Below are 19,665 nucleotides of genomic sequence, written 5' to 3' on the forward strand. Positions count from 1 at the left end.
AGCAGCCTACCAGTGAATCTGACTCTAAGAGTTAAAATTTAAAAGAGAGACTGGTATAAAGTTGACACTGCATATCTTCAAATTATTAGAAATATCACATGGTTACGTCTCTATGGGCTTCTTGTTTAGTATTCATGTATTTTTAAATATTAAAAACAAACTAACAAGGACATTCCCAAATAAATGACATTAAACTGAAATTCTTAGCCTGACATGTTTGAAAGTTTTTCCTCCTTTAAATGGTTTATTTCAAAATCCTTTCATATATAATTTTGAAAAGCTCTCTCCATGACAGGAATTATGGAAAGATCCTTTCTTTCTGCTACAAGTCATGCTACATTTTAAATTGGAATGTTCAGCCAACTGGGTGATCTGATTGGCTGAATATCCATGGCTGCTTGCCACTCTAAATTAAATTATCCAGGTTAGTTTGCATTGTGTTTCAAACTACTCTGACTGCAGCTTGCAGAGCTGACACATATGAGGGGGCCAAAGGGCTTCACTAAATCTGGTTGGCGTTGAACTAAGCTGGGGCACTTCTTAAAGGAGAAACCAAATTTAACAGGCTGAGAAATATGCACAGCTAGTTGTGGTGAAACACAAGTAATTACAATTGCCCCTAAATTCCATTCTGGGGATATTAATTTCTCCTCAAATTGGGGCAGTGTGTGTTTTGTTTTTCCATACCCAAAGAGCAATCGTATACCAAAAAGAACTTTATTTTATATTAAGTCAGTAACAAAACAAGAACAAACAAATGGAAAGTCTCCATCTGAGAGAGCACAGTGTTTGTGTCACCTCTATAGCAGCCTGTATCTGAACTCATAATGGCAGCTGCTTCTGCTTCAGGGAGGAGATCTGTCTCAATTTACAAGTGGAATCATAGCAGCTACAAGTTACATTCATGATAGTGCTAAAAAGACTGTCTCCTAACTTTTTTTGTATTTTGTTTTCTCTCATACTTCAAAATATTGAACAGGAGGCATTTCTGGCTTTTCCCAAATTATAGGTGGGATTTGTACTTGCCTTATTCCATTATTTTCCTGATACGAAGTAAATCTCTGCACATGAACAATTCCACCAGCAAGTGCAAAACAACTTAACCAGGCAAAGTATTAATTAATAGTCTACCCAACTCAGTGTCCAGCAGAAAACAATCTATGCATCAGAAATATAAATATAATAATTTGGACTCTGCCACCCTTTATGTCCCATGTTATGCAGCATGTCAGATTAGATAATGTTAGTGGCACCATCTGGTCTTAAAATCTTTGGGTCTGATTTTTCTGTTGTCCCGCACCTTGTGGAGTAAGACTGGCTGAATATTTTCTGATGGAACATTTTAATGCTAATGTATAATGGTCTCCATCATAAATTGTAGTAAAATATAAAAGTAGAAACTATGAAGTCAAAGTGCTTCAACATTTTTGGGCCAAAGCCTTTTGATAAATTGATACAGTATTTCCACCATGATGGTTTTTTTTTTCATTTTGATTTGTGCCTGAAGGAAATATTAAAATGTCAGAATTTTCCTCAGAATGGAAATTCCAAGTTTTGACCAGCTCTATCCTGGAGTCATTTACACCAGAGAGAAGTGAGTGCAAAATGGGTGTAAATGCCACCAGATGGGAATGGTAAAATTTTATGCCCATTTTTTGTATTGGTGTAAATGACTAGGCGCAGGGTCACAGAGAATCTGGCCCATAGATATTAAGGCCAGAAGGTGTCACAGTGATCATCTAGTTTGACCTGTGTAACACAGGCCAGAAAGTGTAGAAGAGTACAGATTTGTTTTATTCAAACTTCTGATAGAAAACCAGGCCCTATGAATGTATAACCCATTCAGGAACAACAGCGAACAAAATCTAATTTGGTCTAAACTGGGTTATGAAAATAGGCCACTTTATCTTTAGAAACCTTGAATGGAAAGTCCTGGAGAAATATGAGGTGAATAGGGGGACTTTTAATCTATTCTGTTTCTTTTTAGGGAATTTTGGTTCCTGATTAAAAATCAGGACTTTGGATCAGTGTGCTTTCTTGCTTAGCTTCCCAAACTGATTGTTCCAAACAGACTTCCTTTATGATCTACATGATTTAGCACTAGCTAATATTATGAGCCATTATATGTTGTTAACCACTGGTTATTTTAACAGGGAAGGTGTCCTACTTGAACACTATCTTGTGTCCCACTCAAACAGCTTAGGACAGCGGAAGACTCATCTGCTTCTTTGTCCCACTATTCAATTTAGCACCCCATAAACTGAGCAGGAAATTAGAATTTCAGGCATTGCGTAATGGGGAGGTACAGTCATCTTCACTAGCATGAAATGACTGGGCTTTCAAATGACTGTGTTCCCCTGATGTACTATAAAAACCTATTTGACAGTTCTGGCTACCATTTTCCCTATAGACTACAGTTTTACTGTGAGGATTGGAGAAAAAATGGATGGATTCAGTAAAATTGCTTATATGAGTAAGGAAAGCATGATTTGTTCCTAAGTGAGCTCAAGTCTTGAAAAGTCATCATTATTATTATTATTATTTGCATTATAGCACTTAGACGCCTTAACTAAGGTTGGGGCCCTGTTGTGCTAGGCACTGTACAAACATATAATTCAAGCCCCAGAGAGCTTACAGTTTACATGGATGAGACAGACAAAAGGTGGGAGGGGAAACAGAGGCACAGGGAGGGGAAGTGACTTGCCCAAGGTCAAACAGCAGGTCAGTAGCAGAGTCAAGAATAGAACCCGAGTCCTAATTCAGTCCCTTATTAGGGATAATACCAAGTCTGACGTAATTTGGAGGAGCTTTTTGGTCACTCTTAGGCTGCTTATTACTGGTTTATACAGCGAAATATGGACATGTAGATCTGTCACTGTAAAAATACCTTATTTTCCTTTCCCCCACTGTCCTTTCTGGATTGTGACCTGATGACTTCTTGTAAATTGTCACCATGGTTCTGACAGATACCAGTTATCTACTTGCAATTTTTAAATGCTAGTTAATATTGATCTAGTTATTGGGAATGAATTTCTATTGCAGAACTCAAAGAAACAATGCCTGCTACATTTCCCTATTAAAAAGCCTTACCTGAAATATCCTTATGTGAGAGAGAAGTAACTTTTGTCTCATCATGTTGAAAATTGTCAGTGCTATTTAAAATAAAGGATTTTGACCCAAATGGCTGGACGCATCCTGGACTCCATCTGGTTGGAAAGCAACATCATTTGTGATGTCAGAAGTGTGGGAACCAAATGCCAGAGACTGGCAACGCATTTTCCATTGTACTTTAATTCTAATAAAGCAAGATTCTTGCTTATTCACTTTGCTCAAATATTGCATGTACAACATTTTATTTTTGCTATTAAGCTAGTATCACACTAGGATGGAAACTGGAATCTTTCTGTAGCCAGATCTCCTCAGGCTGAGATTTTGTCCGATTTCATGAAGTAAGGAGGGCTGGGCTTGATAAATAGACGTGGGCTTCTCAGGAAAGCTCAGTAAGTGTTCTGGGTGATTCATTCACAGAAAACAATTGATCATAGTCCACTTTATAACAGCCTTTAACAGATATGAAGACTGTTATCAGTCTTCTTTTCTCAAAACTGGGTATGTTGGTCTTGAGGAAAGAAAACTAAGGCGGGGGTGGGGACAGGGGAGGAACCAGATAACAGTCTTCAAATATGTTCAGGACTGTTATAAAGAGGATGTTGATCACTTGCTCTCAATGTCCACTAAGGGTAGATAATGGTCTTCATCTGCAGCAAGGGAAATGTAGGTTAGATATTAGGGAAAGCTAACTATAAGGATAGTTAAATGCTGGAATAGACTTCCAAAGGCGGTTGTGGAATCCCCATCACTGGAAGTTTTTAAGAACAGGTTAGACAAACAGGGATGGTTTAGGCTTATTCGGTCCTGCCTCAGCAGAGGGGGCTGGACTAGATGACCTCTCAAGGTCCCTTCAAGCCCTACATGTCTACAACTCTATGATTCACTTCTCCCTGAATCACGGCTGGATCACCAATACACCAGCTTGATTTTGAGAGCATTAACCAGCAGGAGGTGGCATTCTTCAGATGTAAACCCAAGGTCCTTACTTCTGGCCATTAACATTCCAATGGCATTTTTCATGAGAGTGGTGGTATGTACTCAGGTAGAAATGATTTGTTCAGAGCTCCTATCTAAATACCCCTGCAGTTACACTGGATATGGTAGTTTCCACTTCCTTGTCTGGTTCTCTAGTCTGCAATCAATACAATCAGTAACATTGTCTTTTGCTTCTTTTATGTTAATTTTTATTTTAAATATAGTGGTAAATTTCATACTGATGAAAGTGAGGAACTGATAGTACTGCTTAACCTAGGCATAGCGTGGGCAGGTGCTAGGCAAAGTTCCTCCAAACAGCTCTGTCAATAAACATCGATCCTGACCAATGGCACCCCTATCATTCTACGACAGACTTCTTGTGAGAGTGATGGCCAATTATGACACACAGTGTGATGGTTTTGTGTTGTGAAAAAGTATCTGACTGGTTCTGGGATGAGACCACTAAACTTGTGGCTTAGATTACAAGCGATGATGAGTTAATCATTGTCGTTTTTAATTTAAACTAGCATTCAAATTCTTTAACATACTGTACTCACCTCAGGCAATTTAACAATCATCTCTTCTCAGGAGAATGCAGTGAATGGAGAGCACCTGTGGCTGGAGACCAATGTCTCTGGGGACCTGTGTTACCTGGGGGAGGACAGTTGCCAAGTCAAATTTGCAGTGAGTATAAGTTTCAGACTTTATCTGTTTGTTGGGCAATGAATCCAGTTTTGGTTGAAGAGACTACTTCAGAAGCTTGGGAACTTGCATTTTCTAGTGTGACAGGTGGTGTATTGCTACAGCAGATAGATAGAAAGAAAGAAACAGAACTATTGGTCAAATTTTTTATTTAAACAAATTTTTAAAAACCTCTAAAAATTGTACTATTTCTACTAATAGTATGAAATCTGAGGTGTTTACTGAGCCCTAATTCGGGCAAGCTCCCAGTGTGTCAGTAGAAGTTTGCCTGAATAAGAACTGAGCTTAAGACCCCTCGGAATTTTGCCTGTAGCAAGTAGTATAGACCCTTAAAAGTATACTGTGCCTAATTCACTACTGTGTTATTACAGTTTGATGAGGGACCATCTCCACTGAAATCAGTGCTGTAACCCTGGAATAAAACTGCAGTAACCGTGGTGAATCAGAACCAATTTGGAAATGCTGGTGGCAGTGGCAGATTAGCCACTGGGCCAATGGGGCCCATGGCCAATTGGGGGCCTCTGGAAAAATGGGTGACCCCATGCCCCAGCCTGCTCCGCCCACCCACCTGGTGCTCCTGCCAGGGAGCGGGGTTGGAGCATGGGGGTTTGTCCCGCTCTGCCCGATGCTCCTGCTGGGAGCCCCCACGCTCCGACCCTTTTCCCCCTGGCAAGAGTGCAATGCGGGCGGAGTGGGGCAAACCCCCTACCCTGACCCTGCTCCCTGGCATGAGCGCTGGGTGGATGGAGCGGGGCAAGCCCCCGTACCCTGATCCCGCTCCCCGGCAGGAGCACTGGGGGGAGAAGGGGGAACTGCAGGTGGAAGGGGTGGGGAGAGACCCTCACTTGCTCTGGCATAGCCCCCCCCACACACACACCCTAGTCCACCTCTGGCTGGTGGGAATCTTAGTTGATTGAAGACTTTTCCAGCCAACAGGCCCACAGATGTGGAGTCATATATGAGAACTGACCATTTTTAATTGCCTGGCCTTTTCTTGACTGAAATTCCTTTCCGTTTTAAGGTTTTGTTAGTTGTGGGGAATCTAGTAGTGTAACACAAAGTAGCACTTGTGTTGCTTTCTGGTGTGGGTATGTGAACGGTAGATGGGGAGAATCTAGTTAACTCTAATTATGTTTTGCTTATCTTGATCAATTAAATCGCTAATGGTTTTCCAATTTGAATCTTTTTAGAGATCCTACATCTTTCTAGGCTGCACTGGCCTTTCTGTTACCTGGCTTTTTATATATAAAATATTTTTAGATCAGATATATTTTTTTAATGGAAAAGTGGTATGAAGTAATTAATCTATAATTGCATTTATGGAAAAATGCATAGAAATTTTAATAAACATAAAGCCTTAACAGGATATGAACTCCAACCCTTTGGAACTGACACTTTATGATAAATAGTACATGAGATGGAAAAGACTCAGTCTGATTTATCCACCAATCTTTCCTTACTAATGCTTGGAATCAGTACTGCAAGCCCCAACATTCAAAAATCATGAGTCCAATGCCCAAAATCATGGGATTGGTTTACAAATCATGATGCTTTTAAAAAAGATGTTTGGTTCTTTTTATTTTCCTTCTGGTCTTTAAGCTGTTAGGGTACGTGTGTCCCATGTTTTCAAACTTTTCTCTGCAATCATGAGGACTAAGAAACTTACTTTTTATGAAAAGCTGAGATTCTTATGCTATATCATAATTATATCAGCAGGCGTTTTAAGAAAAACACCAAAAATTGAGAGACTTATGAAGAAAAATCCTGATTTGACAATACTACAAATTTACTAGTGGTATGTTAGCTACAAGAGGGCTGTTGCTTCCAAAATCTAGCTAATAACATATTGCAAATTATAAAGAAAACATTAATTACAAGCTCTCAATGACTATGATAAAAATGACTGCAAAGCTTCAAGCATAATCAGCCTTAATTTATTGTGTTGATAATCTTTCTGTCTTTCAACCATAGATGTTTCTGTAAAAATGCCTTTTGCTAGACTCATTAGAATGATCAAGTATGTGCAAGAACAAGAAAGAATTAAGTTTATGGTAAAGGCTTTCTGCCCTTAATGGACACCTTGTATTCACTTTAATAGGAATTTGACCAGTAGGATTCTATGGAAATTGCTGTAAAAGCCTATTAACAGAAGATGATTTCTTTTGTACAGAATTGTAAAACCACCCTAAAGAATTTAATAGGGAATTTATGTTCTTGCTATAGCATTTTATAGGTTGGTTAACAAAAGTCTGCAGGACGATTATCATTCTCTAATAAATTACACAGGAATTGGTCCGAGAGATGCCCCATCAAATTCAATTCTTTATATGAACAGTAGAGGAGGAACTTTTCCCCCAGTTTGGCTTGAGTCATTACTGAAACTCTCAGTAAAGTGTGTATGTTTCCTTGTCTCTTCACTAGCTATGTCCTTTTCCATTTCAGACTGTTCCTGATAAGGAAGTCTTATTCAAAATGTCATCAGAAACTTTATTTACTATTTTAAAAATGCCTTTAGTTCTTTTTTCCCATCCACATGCCCATGCCATATGTCCTATGTTCCACCCTGTTACCCTGTTTATGCCTTTATTCTCAACTATTCAGCTTCAAGCCATTTTTCAACATATAGCTCAATCAGGTTTTGAAGACAATCCAGACGACCTGTTGGATAAGAGGACGGAAAGAGAAGCTGTCCGGCTTCTGATAAAATGTTATTGCTTCTGTAAATGATTTCCCCTCATTCCATCAGGGGCGGTTCTAGGGATTTTGCCGCCCCAAGCACGTCAGGCAGGCTGCCTCCGCAGGCACGCCTGCAGGAGGTTCACCGAAGCCGCGGGACCAGTGGATCCTCCGCAGGCAAACCGCCGGAGGCAGCCTGCCTGCCGCTCTTGCGGTGCCAGCAGAGCACCCTCCGTGGCTTGTCACCCCAAGCATGCGCTTGGCGTGCTGGGGCCTGGAGCCACCCCTGCATTCCATACACCCTCACCAACACTGTTCTTAAATGTTGTAGAAATCGGCTCTCCGACGGAAGTGTGCTGCCTGCAAGATTGTGGTCCACAATGCGTGCATGGAACAGTTAGAGAAGGTAAGAGGACACCACCTGCTGGAATATTGAATGTACAGTACACATTTTTAAATCCATAACTGAGTATTATCTTGAAAATTTCATGAGCTTAATTTCTGGTACTGTATGTCAAATACATTACAATGCTTTCATAATATCATAGATAGAGCTGGTTGGAATTTTTCAAATGGAATTTTTTTTATAGGAAAAAAAGCCATTTTTAAGACAAAATTAAAAAATTATTGACTTTTACGATTATTTTTGTTTTCGTGAAATTTTTTGCAATGTTTTAATTAAAATATTACCAGTTTTAGCTGAAATTGTTACCTAAATAATTATCAAAATTGGCTTGTAGTAAATGAAAATTTTCAATAATGTTTCAAAAATGCTTTTGATATTCATTTTTTAATCAACATTTTTGAAAATTTTCCAAAACAAACAGGTCTGTTTTGAACCATGTGAAACAGAAACAACTTTGAAAGTATGATTTTTTTAAACTGATTTTTTTAACCATACTGTTAATCTGCTCTAGTTATAGGGGAAGATGATGTAGACTAAAAATGAAAGATAGAAAATGCCCTGCTTCCTATCCCATACATACTTGCCAGTCACAGAATTCCACAACTACAACAGCATAACTCAGTTTATGGCAGTTGCCATTGTTAAAAGGAATATGAGATCAACAACCACCATAAATATTTTAATAGTGTTCTCTTGATTCTCACTGCTCCTAAACTTTAGGAATTTAGCATTTTGAGTTACAACTGGAAACATTTTGTAAATCTTTCCTTGCCTTGGTAAATAATTTATTTTGATATCTATCCTGCTTACAATTGCCTCTAAAGAAAACTCCCCAAACCTTCAAAATCCCATAATATATTGATCATATAATGCAGTTCTCTATCAATGCTCCTTCATCTGGTAATACATATATTCCTGATTATAAATTAGCTGTTACAGGATGAATTTTTCCCAATAGGATTCATGGGGGAAAATCCTGGTGCCACTGAAGTCAATGGGAATCTTGCCATTAACTTGAATGGGGTCAGAATTTTACCTCGTGTTTGACACTGATTCTTGCACAGAAGTGGGTAATACATCAAAGATATTCAGTGGCAGCTCTTTAGAAAGGACTTTTAGTTTTCCCTGGTTTGGATGAGTTTTGCAAAACGTCATTAAATACGTGAGTTTTTTCAGTGAATTTTAGTACATTCCAGTTAACACAGCAGAAGGTAAAATAAGACAAAATCACATTGATCCATTATTCTTGACCTGTTTTACCAAAAGTGATGATAATTTCTTACATCTCCACTAGTTTATGGTGTCCCAAGTAATAAGAGAAAGTGCACACTCAGATGAAGGCCATTGAGTTGAATGTTAGTTTGTTTCTTCTAGTCTAGAGAGTATGAAATTTGCCCCAATGCAGAGGCTATCCCAAGATCTGAACATCTCTTCAATCCCATTTTATGGGATGTCAGAGGTGCTTGTTCCTCTGTCCTGGGGTGAATGTTAACTAAAATAATTAGAATTTAGGTGACCTTTTCCATCCTGTCAAAGTTCAATGGTGGAACAAAGACTCAAGACTCCAGATGAACAGCATTGGAAGAGCGTTAATAGCATTGCAAGATTAATCTGTTTTCACAGAAGAAATATTTTCAATAACTTCAGTTTGACTCAGAGCTTCCTGATATCCCTTAATGTGCAGGTGGGCCTGACTTAGTTTGGCTAAGTTTAAAAGCCAGTTATTAGTGAACATTGGAGCAGTGAACAGCCAGCAACTAACTGCAGAGTTTCTGTAGGAGTTTGTAAGTGAGAGTTTGGGTGGGGAGTTTCTTTTTTTCTAGTTATAGGGTCTTGGAAAAGAAGACAATGGTAGCTATTAAGACACACTAGAAATGACCAGAGGAGGAGAGGACAGAAAGAAGATGGTTGGATGCAGAAGCTTTGGGATGTACATCATCCTTGAGAAGGTATCTGATGGAAGCTACTTGTGCATGAAATGTCACCTGATAGAGCTCATGGCAGCGAAGATTCAAGAATTAGAGATGTAGCTGGAGATGATGGAATTCAGATGGGTATTTGAAGGAATAATGCAGGAAAGAAGAGAGGAGGTGGTACAGACAACTCAAGATTTATGGACGCCTCCTGAACAAAAGGAGCTAGAGGGGGAACTGCCAGGAGAGGAGTGTGATCCGTGGAAGAATATGACCATGAGGACAAGGCAGAAGAAAAGACCAACTAGGGGTGCTGAAATTGAGTTGAGTAATAGGTTTGCAGCACTGGGAAATGAAGAGGAGAAACAGACAGAAGATGTGGTGCGAGAAAGAAACAAAGGGAAGCCAGTCTCTGCAGAAGAGAGGAAGAGATGATGGAGATGTACAAGGGACTGCTAGAGAGAACATAAAACAGATTCAGACTAACAGTAGCAAGAGACAGGTCTATGTGACTGGGGACTCGATACTCACCAGATCAGTTCCAGAGAACAGAAGAGTGTGCTGTCTGCCAGAATCAAAGATATGAGATATGGTTGTGAGGCTGACAAAGATCCTGATGGGTGCAAGAAAAAAATACACTGATTGTGCTGCATGTTGAGATGAATGACACTGCTAGATTCCCACTGAAATGGATCAAGGACAACTGCACTTGATTGGGTTAAGATGCTTGAAGAAGTGGAAGCTCGGGTGATTTTCAGTGAAATACTTCAGGTCCCTAGGGAAGGAGAGCAAAGGCATGACAAGGTAATAAAGATGAACAGATGGCTCAAGGATTGGTGCTATGAGGAAGGTTTGGAGGATGATCGACCATTGGGAGGCATCCACAAAAAGAAGAATCTTCTCAACTGATGGATTCCACTTGAACACCTGGAGTGTTATTCTTCCGGGATCCATGCTGACATGACTGATAAAAGAAGAGCTTTAAATTAGGAGATGAGGGGAGAAGATTGGGAGAGACTCGTGAAATCTCCACGCCTGACTTCGATACACAGCAGAAGGAAAATAAACTAAATGAAGATACAATAGGAATAATGGAACACTACAAGCTAGAAAACTGGGTGAGGCCTGAGTGAAACTGAAATGCTTGTACACAAATGCAAGGAGTCTGGGCAATAAAATGGAGGAACTGGAACTACTGGTGCAATAGGTCAAACCAGATGGAATAGCACTCATTACTGGAGGAATACAGGTATTGAAGGGTATGTGCTGGTTAGGAGAGAAGTGAATAAAGGCAAAGGTGGTGGGGTAGTGTTGTACATCAATGAAAGCAATACAATGTAAAGAAATATGAAGCAATAGTATGGACCAAACAGAATCTGTTTGGGCCAAAATAACTTTGTGGAAGGTTTGTAAAGGAGGTTCTTTTGGGATGGTTTTAGAGGCGTGCTATAGATCCCCAGGGTCAGTCTCCATTATGGATAGTGATCTCTTTAATATTATTAGAGAGAGAAATATTTTTGGGAATTGCCATAGTAAAAGACTTTAACCTCCCAGTTATAGATTGGAAAATAAATGCTGCTAATACCAGTAGGGCCCAGTTCTTCTTGGTTATGATAGATGACAGTTTTCTTCATCAAATTGTCACTGAACCAACAAGAGGTGATGCAATTTTAGACTTGCTTTTAGTAAGAAGTGAGGACATCACAGAAGAGTTGCTGATAGGAAATAACCTTGGATCGAGTGATCACAAGTTGATTCAGTTTAAATTAAATGTAAGGATAATCAAAATCAGGTCAACTGTGGTTTTTTATTTCAAAAGGGGAAGCCTTTGGGAATTTAAGGGAATTAGTTAAATAAGTCAACTGGACTGAAGAACTCAAGGACTTAAATGTACAGGAAGCTTAAAATTTATTCAAATGTTTACAAAAACTATCTGAAATTTGCATCCAGAGAAAGGGGGGGGGGGAACTTGTATGGATAGACTCCAAACCCAGCTGGATGAATAACCACCTCAAAAAGGTTGTAAGGCATAAGCAGAGAGCCTATATGGAATGGAAAAAGGGGCTGATCAGCAAAGAAAGCTACATTGTAGAGGTTAGAAAATGTAGGAATAAAGTGAGAATTACTTAAAGTTAGGCTGACTTAGCTCTTGCCAAAAAAATTAAATAATAGGTAAAAAGAGAGTAAGGAAGCATGAGGTTGGGGTGCTATTCAGAGGGATAGGAAGGAGATTAAAGATAATCTAGATATGGCCCAAAAACTAAATGAATACTTTGCCTCAGATTTCAGTAACAATGGTAATATGGAACATGCGTATGAATACAGTATGAGTGATAGAAATCAGTATACAGAAAGGGAAATTGCCACATCAGAAGTGGAAAAAAAACTTAAATCTCAAATTTTGGGGATCATATAATTCCATCCCAGAATACTGAAAGAAGCAGCACATGAGATTGCTAGTCCAGTAACAAGGAATAATACCTCTATCTATTCAGGGATCGTATACCATATGACTGGAGAATAGCTAATGTCATACCTATATTTAAGAAAGGGTAAAAAAGTGATCCAAACAATTACAGACCTGTTAGTCTGACCTCAGTAGAATGCCAGGCTTTAGAGAAAATTGTGAAGAAAAGAATAATTTAAATTCATGGAGGTAAAGGGAAAGTAATGCAATGTGGGTTTGTCAAAGGTAGATCATGCTGCAGTAACCTGATTTCCTTCTTTGAGAAAAGAACTTATTTTTTTGATAAGGGAAGCGCAGTAGATCTAATATTTTTGGACTTCAGTAAAGCATTTGACATGGTAACACATGGGGAAATTATTAGTCAAATTAGGGAAGATGGAGATCAGTACAAACGTTGTAAAGTGACTAAGGAATTGGCTAAAGGGGAGAAGGCAAGGGATTGTGCTGAAAGGTAACTTATCAGACTGCAGAGAATTCTTCGAGGGTTGGTCTTGGGACTATTCTTAGTCAATATTTGTATTAATAACCTTGGCACAAAAAGCAGGAGTGCGCTAATTAAATTTGCTGATGTTATGAAGTTGGGAGGCATTGTCAATGCAGAGGAGGATTGGAATTTTACACAGGAAAATCTGGATGGCCTTGAAGACTGGAGTGACTTAAATGGGATGAAATTCAATAGTATACAGTGCAAGGTCATATAGTTAGGGTCTAATAATCAGAATTTCTGATACAAGCTGGTGGCTCATCAGTTTGGAAATGACCGAGGAGGAGAGAGACCTGGGTGTGTGGGTCAATCACAGGATGAGTATGAGCCACCAATGTGGTGCGGCTCTGAAAGGCAAATGCGATCCTAGGATGTATTAGGTGGGGCATTTCCAGTCGAGATAGAGAAGTATTAATGCCACTGTACAAGGCATTCATAAGACTTCATTTGGAATTCTATGTACAATTCCAGTCACCCGTATTCGAGAAAGATGGATTTAAACTGGAAGAGGTGGAGAGAAGAGCTACTGGGGGATGTAGGTTCTGTCTTAGGAGAACAGACTGGAAGATCTTGGTTTGTTTAGTCTTGTAAAAAGAAGGCTGAGCGGGAATATGGTTGCTCTCTTTAAATATATGACGGGTAAATACCAAGGAGGGTGGTGAAGAGCTATTTAAGCTAAAGGACAATGTTGGCAGAGGAACAAATGAATATAAACTGGTCATGAACAAATTAAAGGTGGAAATTAGAAAAAGAAGTTTCCAACCATCAGGTTCTGGAACAGCCCCCCAATAGGAATTGTGGTGGCAAACAACTTAATTAGTTTAGAGAGAGAGCTGGACAAATTTGAGTGCCATTGTATAATGGGGTTGCTTGTGATATGGGGGGAGGGCTTAATAGCCCTGGGGATCACTCTGGTTTTGTTCCTAAAGCTCATGCTTCAGGGTTTCAGTTGGCCACTGACAAAGGTCAGGAAGGGATCCCTTCCTCCCCCATTGTATTCTGTGAGTTTTAAAAATCTTCTTCCTCTGAAGCATCAGAGATGGCTACAGATGGAGATGGGACATTGGACAGGGTGTTAAGTTGGTATCAAGCAATCCCTCTTTCATGAGCATGGCTGGCTGGTTCTTGCTTACATGTTCTGGGTCTAACTGATCACCATATATGGGGTCAGGAAAGAATTTTCCCCCAGATCAGGTTGGCAGTGACTTTGGGAGGCATGGGGGTTTGCCTTCCTCTGCAGCGTATAGGTGTGGGATACTTGTTAGGATTATCTGGGTATATCTCACTTAATCATTTCCCTGTCATTGTAGGGACCTTAAGCACTGGTGCACCTCGATCCCTCCTAATAGTTGACTGGAACATAACAGTCTATTCTCCTGTGGGTCTCATTTACTTTGGTTCCATTTCCATTGCTGGTTTTAGTGGGCAGGTGCTGGGTGGTGGTAGCAGCCTGCGATATACAGGAGGTCAGACTAGATGATTTAATGGTCCCTTCCGGCTTTAAACTCTATGATGCTGTTTCCTGTTCCAACATAAGGACATAAGAATGGCCATACTGGGTCAGACCAATGATCCATCTAGCCCAGTATCCTGTCTTCCAACAGTGGCCAATGCCAGGGAATGAATAGAACAGGCCATCATTGAGTGATCCGTTCCTTGTTGTCCACTCCCAGCTTCTGGCAATCAGACTAGGGCAGTGGTCTCCAACCTTTTAAAGCACAAGATCACTTTTTGTATTTAAGTGCAACCCAGGATCTACCTCAAAGAAAAAGTAGAAATAACAGTAATCACACAAACCCAAACACCATTGCCCCGCCCCTTCTCCGAGGCCCTGCCCCGTTCACTCCCTCCCTCCCTCCCTCTGTTGCTCACTCTCTCCCACCCTCACTCACTTTCACCGGGCTGGGACAGGGGGTTGAGGTGTGGGAGAGGGTGCGGACTCTGGGCTGAGGCTGAGGAGTTTGGAGTGTGGGAGGGGCTCAGGGCTGACCCTGGGGCAGGGGGGTTGGGTGCAGAAGGAGGTTCAGGGTGTGGGTTCTGGGAGGAAGTTTGGGTGCAGGAGTGGGCTCAGGGATGGGGAAGGAGGTTGGGGTGCAGGAGGGGATGCGGGGTGCTGGCTCTGGGAGGGGGCTCAGGGTTTGGGCAATGGGTTGAGGTGCAGGGTGCAGGCTCTGGAAAGGGGCTGGGGCAGTAGCAGGTGGGCAGGGTGGGCTGCACAGCTGAGCTAGGTGCAGCCAAAGTAGGAGACCAGTGGCCATGGTGGAAGGGTGTGCAGGGGGCTAGGGCTGCGGGGAGGGGGATGCAGGGGATTGAGGTGTGGGGAGGGGGTGCAGCCAGTGCATGGGGGACAGACTCAGATAGGGGATGTGGTGGCTGGGGCACAGTCCCTGGATGGGAGGGATTGAGAGCTGTGGGGGGGAGCCTGAATGCTGGGGACAGTTGCTGGGGGGCAGTCCCTAGGTGGGGGGCTGGGTACTTGGCGAGCAGTTCCTAGGTGGGGGGATGGGTGCCTGGGGGGCAGTCCCTGGGTGAGGTACTGGGTACTGGAAGGGCAGTCCCTGGGGGGCCATTCTGCCCTGGACAGGGTACCCTGTCCCTACAGGGCAGGCTCGTGTGCCAGCCCAGTGTTGCAGGGGTCTGGATGCTGGGGAGAGTGTCCCTGGCTGGGGGGGTACCCTGCACTGGGCAGGGCTCCCCATCTTTGCAGGCAAGGTCCGCAGCCACACTTTCCGGGCACTCAGCATATATATTGTGTGGATGTTGCCCACATAATACATAGAGAGATGCGTATGCAGCCCACAATAGTAAATAGGTTGAGAACTACTGAACCTACTGATGGCAGAAAATTCCTCAACTAATAAAATCATGCCAGTATATTGTGACTGTGCATATATAATAAGCCACAATTCCATTCAATGTAGTTTTCTGTGTATACTTTCCCTTTTAAATGAATGGATTGAGGGGCCATACTCTTGGGTTCAGAAAGTGTGTTATTTATATTTTTGAAAATTTGTCTGTAGAGAAACCTAACATAAAGATGAAAGAACGGAATGCAGATGCTTGTGATTTCTTTATTACTTCTTTGGGTGTGCATGAGGGGGTCCTTTAACAGTTTTTCAGATCAAGAACCTCCCTTTTGTGTGTGAATCCAGCTGTGGTAAATCTGATTTACAGCTCTTATTCATGTTGGTGCAAAGCAAAATATTTATCCTATAAATAAAGAGCAAACATAGGTACTGGAACATGTCTGACAAAGGGGGACACAATGGATTCCATTCACTGAATAGTAACTTACATTTCTATGGCATCTTTCATGGATACCAAAGCATTTTACAAATTTAATAGAGAATCATTTCACCTGTCAAAGAAATGGAGCCACCTCTGGGATAAGCATATCAGCTATTTAGCAATGTACAGTATCCCTATGCAACAGTCTTGGACAGAAGATTAAGACTAAAACAGTGTAAAATTAAAACTACTTCAGGAATTTAAGGAAACTGCACAATTATCAGAGTGGAATTAGGTCAGGATACTGAAATTAACATCCCTCCTGTTGGGACACCATGGGCAGAAGTGGCTGGGAGGATCATATCTCATATGAAAGAGGAAGTATTGACCCTATAAATACTGTTTCAGGAAAGGATACTGTAGCATCAGACTCACACAGATTGACTAATGCTGTAGCATCAGTTCTTATGTCTGTTTAATGCTGTAATATTAAAGGTGGTACTTTCTGGAAGTACACCATAGTGTGGCTGTTGAACATGCTTGTGTATTCTGCAAGTATTGTGGGATGGCCTGAGAGGATAGCACCAAGAGCAAACATTTTGATTGATGGCCATTTTATGCATATAGATCAAAAGCTGTAATCATGAGCTGGCTGTATTTTAAAGAATCCTTATTGAGTTTGCAGAAACAAACCATCCCGATGTGTAGAAAGAATAGTAAATATGGCAAGTATCAGAGGGATAGTCGTGTTAGTCTGGATCTGTAAAAGCAGCAAAGAGTCCTGTGGCACCTTATAGACTAACAGACGTATTGGAGCATGAGCTTTTGTGGGTGAATACCCACTTCGTCGGATGCATTTCACATTTGGGGACAATGTATACCTTCAAGTCAGTGGCACTGCTATGGGTACCCGCATGGCCCCACAGTATGCCAACATTTTTATGGCTGACTTAGAACAATGCTTCCTCCGCTCTTGTTCCCTAATGCCCCTACTCTACTTGCGCTACATTGATGACATCTTCATCATCTGGACCCATGGAAAAGAAGCCCTCGAGGAATTCCACCAAGATTTCAACAATTTCCATCCCACCATCAACTCAGCCTGGACCAGTCCACACAAGACATCCACTTCCTGGACACTACAGTGCTAATAAGGAATGGTCACATAAACACCACCCTATACCAGAAACCTACTGACCACTATACTTACATACATGCCTCCAGCTTTCATCCAGACCACATCACACGATCCATTGTCTACAGCCAAGCTCTAAGATACAACCGCATTTGCTCCAACCCCTCAGACAGAGACAAACACCTTTAAGATCTCTATCAAGGATTCTTACAACTACAGTAGCCATCTGCTGAAGTGAAGAAACAGATTGACAGAGACAGAAGAGTACCCAGAAGTCACCTACTACAGGACAGGCCTAACAAAGAAAGTAACAGAACGCCACTAGCCGTCACCTTCAGCCCCCAACTAAAATCTTTCCAGCGCATCATCAAGGATCTACAACTTATCCTGAAGGACAATCCCTCACTCTCACAGGTCTTGGGAGACAGGCCAGTCCTCGCTTACAGACAGCCCCCCAACCTGAAGCTAATACTCACCAGCAACGACACAACAAAAACACTAACCCAGGAACCTATCCTTGCAACAAAGCCCATTGCCAACTCTGTCCACATACCTATTCATAGGACACCATCATAGGACCTAATCACATCAGCCACACTATCAGAGGCTCGTTCACCTGCACATCTACCAATGTGATATATGCCATCATGTGCCAGCAATGTCCCTCTGCCGTGTACATTGGCTAAACTGGACAGTCTCTATCCAAAAGAATAAATGGACACAAATCAGACATCAAGAATTATCACACTCAAAAACCAGTTGGAGAACACTTCAACCTTCCTGATCACTCGACTACAGACTTCAAAGTTGCAATACTCCAACAAAAAAAAAACTTCAAAAACAGACTCCAGTGAGAAACTGCAGAATTGGAATTAATTTGCAAACTTGACACCATCAAATTAGGCTTGAATAAAGACTGGGAATGGATGGGTCATTACACAAAGTAAAACCTATTTCCCCATGCTAATTTTCCCCCCCCCCCCACTGTTGCTCACACCTTCTTGTCAACTGTTGGAAATGGGCCATCCTGATTATCACTACAAAAGCTTTTTTTCTCCTGCTGAGACTAGCTCACCTTAACTGATTACTCTCTTTATAGTTGGTATGGCAATACCCATTTTTTCATGTCCTCTGTGTATATATATCTTCCTACTGTATTTTCCACTACATGCATCCGATGAAGTGGGTTTTAGCCCACAAAAGCTCATGCTCAAATAAATTTGTTAGTCTCTAAGGTGCCACAAGTACTCCTCGTTCTTTTTCTTTAAAAAGGAGTAAACCTGGAGTTTTCATAGAGCCCTGCAGGAGTTTGATGTCCAGCTTCCATTGACTTTGAAACCCCCAGCTTAAGCCCAGCCTCTGGTTGCAAAGGTAACCTTGCTCATGAAAAGCAAGGTTAAACTGATGCAGTGCTGCCTTTTAAGAGGGGGAGGCAAGGCAAGAGACGCTGAACAGCCAGCCACAACATGGTGAAGAGAAGACTGTTTAGAGACATGGGAGGCAAGATGTAGATTGTTTGGGCAGGTGCATACCGACACATGCTCTTTAACAGCAAGGTGAGTCTCTTTGTTGGGACGCTGGATTTTTAGTTGAGCTAGTATGTTTTTGAAAAAGGGATTTTGCAGAGTTGGTCTAATGCAATACAGAGGAACAGTTCTCACTCATTATATTACCATACACATTGTCAACCTTTACAACCACCTCTGATTTCTGTTTACATTCTTATACAATATTGATTTTTTTTTCCTATTTGTTTGCTTTGCTTTTAATGGCAGATTAATTTCCGGTGCAAACCAACTTTCCGAGAGGGGGGCTCCAGATCTCCAAGAGAAGTAAGTAATTTATGACTAACTGTTGCTCCCCTCTATGATTCGTGTACCTGTTCCTGGAGTAGGAACAGTGCTTTCAGACTCACTGGAGCCTTAGAAAGAGAACTGGCCCCCTTTGGGACACATTCTCTTCTTCACAATGAATATAAAAGGCACTCTAGACAAATAGCCACATTAGTTACATCAACAACATCAGTTTATTTTCTTTCCTTATTCCCTCATCCATTCTCTTTTTTTTCCTCCCTGATCATTCTTTTTTCATATTCTCTTACTTATATTTCATATTCTTCCTTTCTTATTTCCTGTCTTTCAACCAGTCTTTCTGATTTTACTATCTCTGCAACTCTCCATTATTTCTTTCCTTTCTTTTACCCTCTTTCCCCTCACTTTGCCAATAGTATTTTCAGTGTTTCTAGTCTCTCGTTAGCTTACAGAATTAAAAATTACAACACCTCAAGAAATGCAAAAGTTAATTCCAACTGCAGTCTGAATTTGGCCACATTACAGATGTTGTATATTTTACAGTATTTATGCATGTATTTAATGACATAAACCCTAAGGAACATATTTAAGAAGAATAAACAGGCACAGAAAAAAGCACATGTGCAACAAAGTAGAGTCAATATAGTTGTTGAAACTTATTTCCTGTCTTCATGTCAGGCTTTCCCATTTTATTTCCCAGATGTTTAGATTTTTCTTTTTTTAAATAAAGAAAAGGAAGGAAAAAAGTTGAGCTGTT

The 19,665-nt window shown here is 41.0% G+C and overlaps 1 protein-coding gene across 1 annotated transcript in view; it reads left to right on the plus strand.

Annotated features, from left to right (window-relative positions):
• The window catches only part of DGKI (diacylglycerol kinase iota), a 293,207-nt gene that overhangs the window by 111,185 nt on the left and 162,357 nt on the right, over positions 1 to 19,665 (plus strand). Inside the window, exons 3-5 of the mRNA XM_045001907.1 lie at positions 4,675 to 4,770; positions 7,796 to 7,870; positions 18,873 to 18,929. Coding sequence (XP_044857842.1) covers positions 4,675 to 4,770; positions 7,796 to 7,870; positions 18,873 to 18,929 — 228 coding nt within the window. The remainder of the gene's footprint in view (positions 1 to 4,674; positions 4,771 to 7,795; positions 7,871 to 18,872; positions 18,930 to 19,665) is intronic.

The sequence above is a fragment of the Mauremys mutica genome, chromosome 1 (assembly GCF_020497125.1).
Source record: "Mauremys mutica isolate MM-2020 ecotype Southern chromosome 1, ASM2049712v1, whole genome shotgun sequence".
Lineage (NCBI taxonomy): Eukaryota > Metazoa > Chordata > Testudines > Geoemydidae > Mauremys > Mauremys mutica.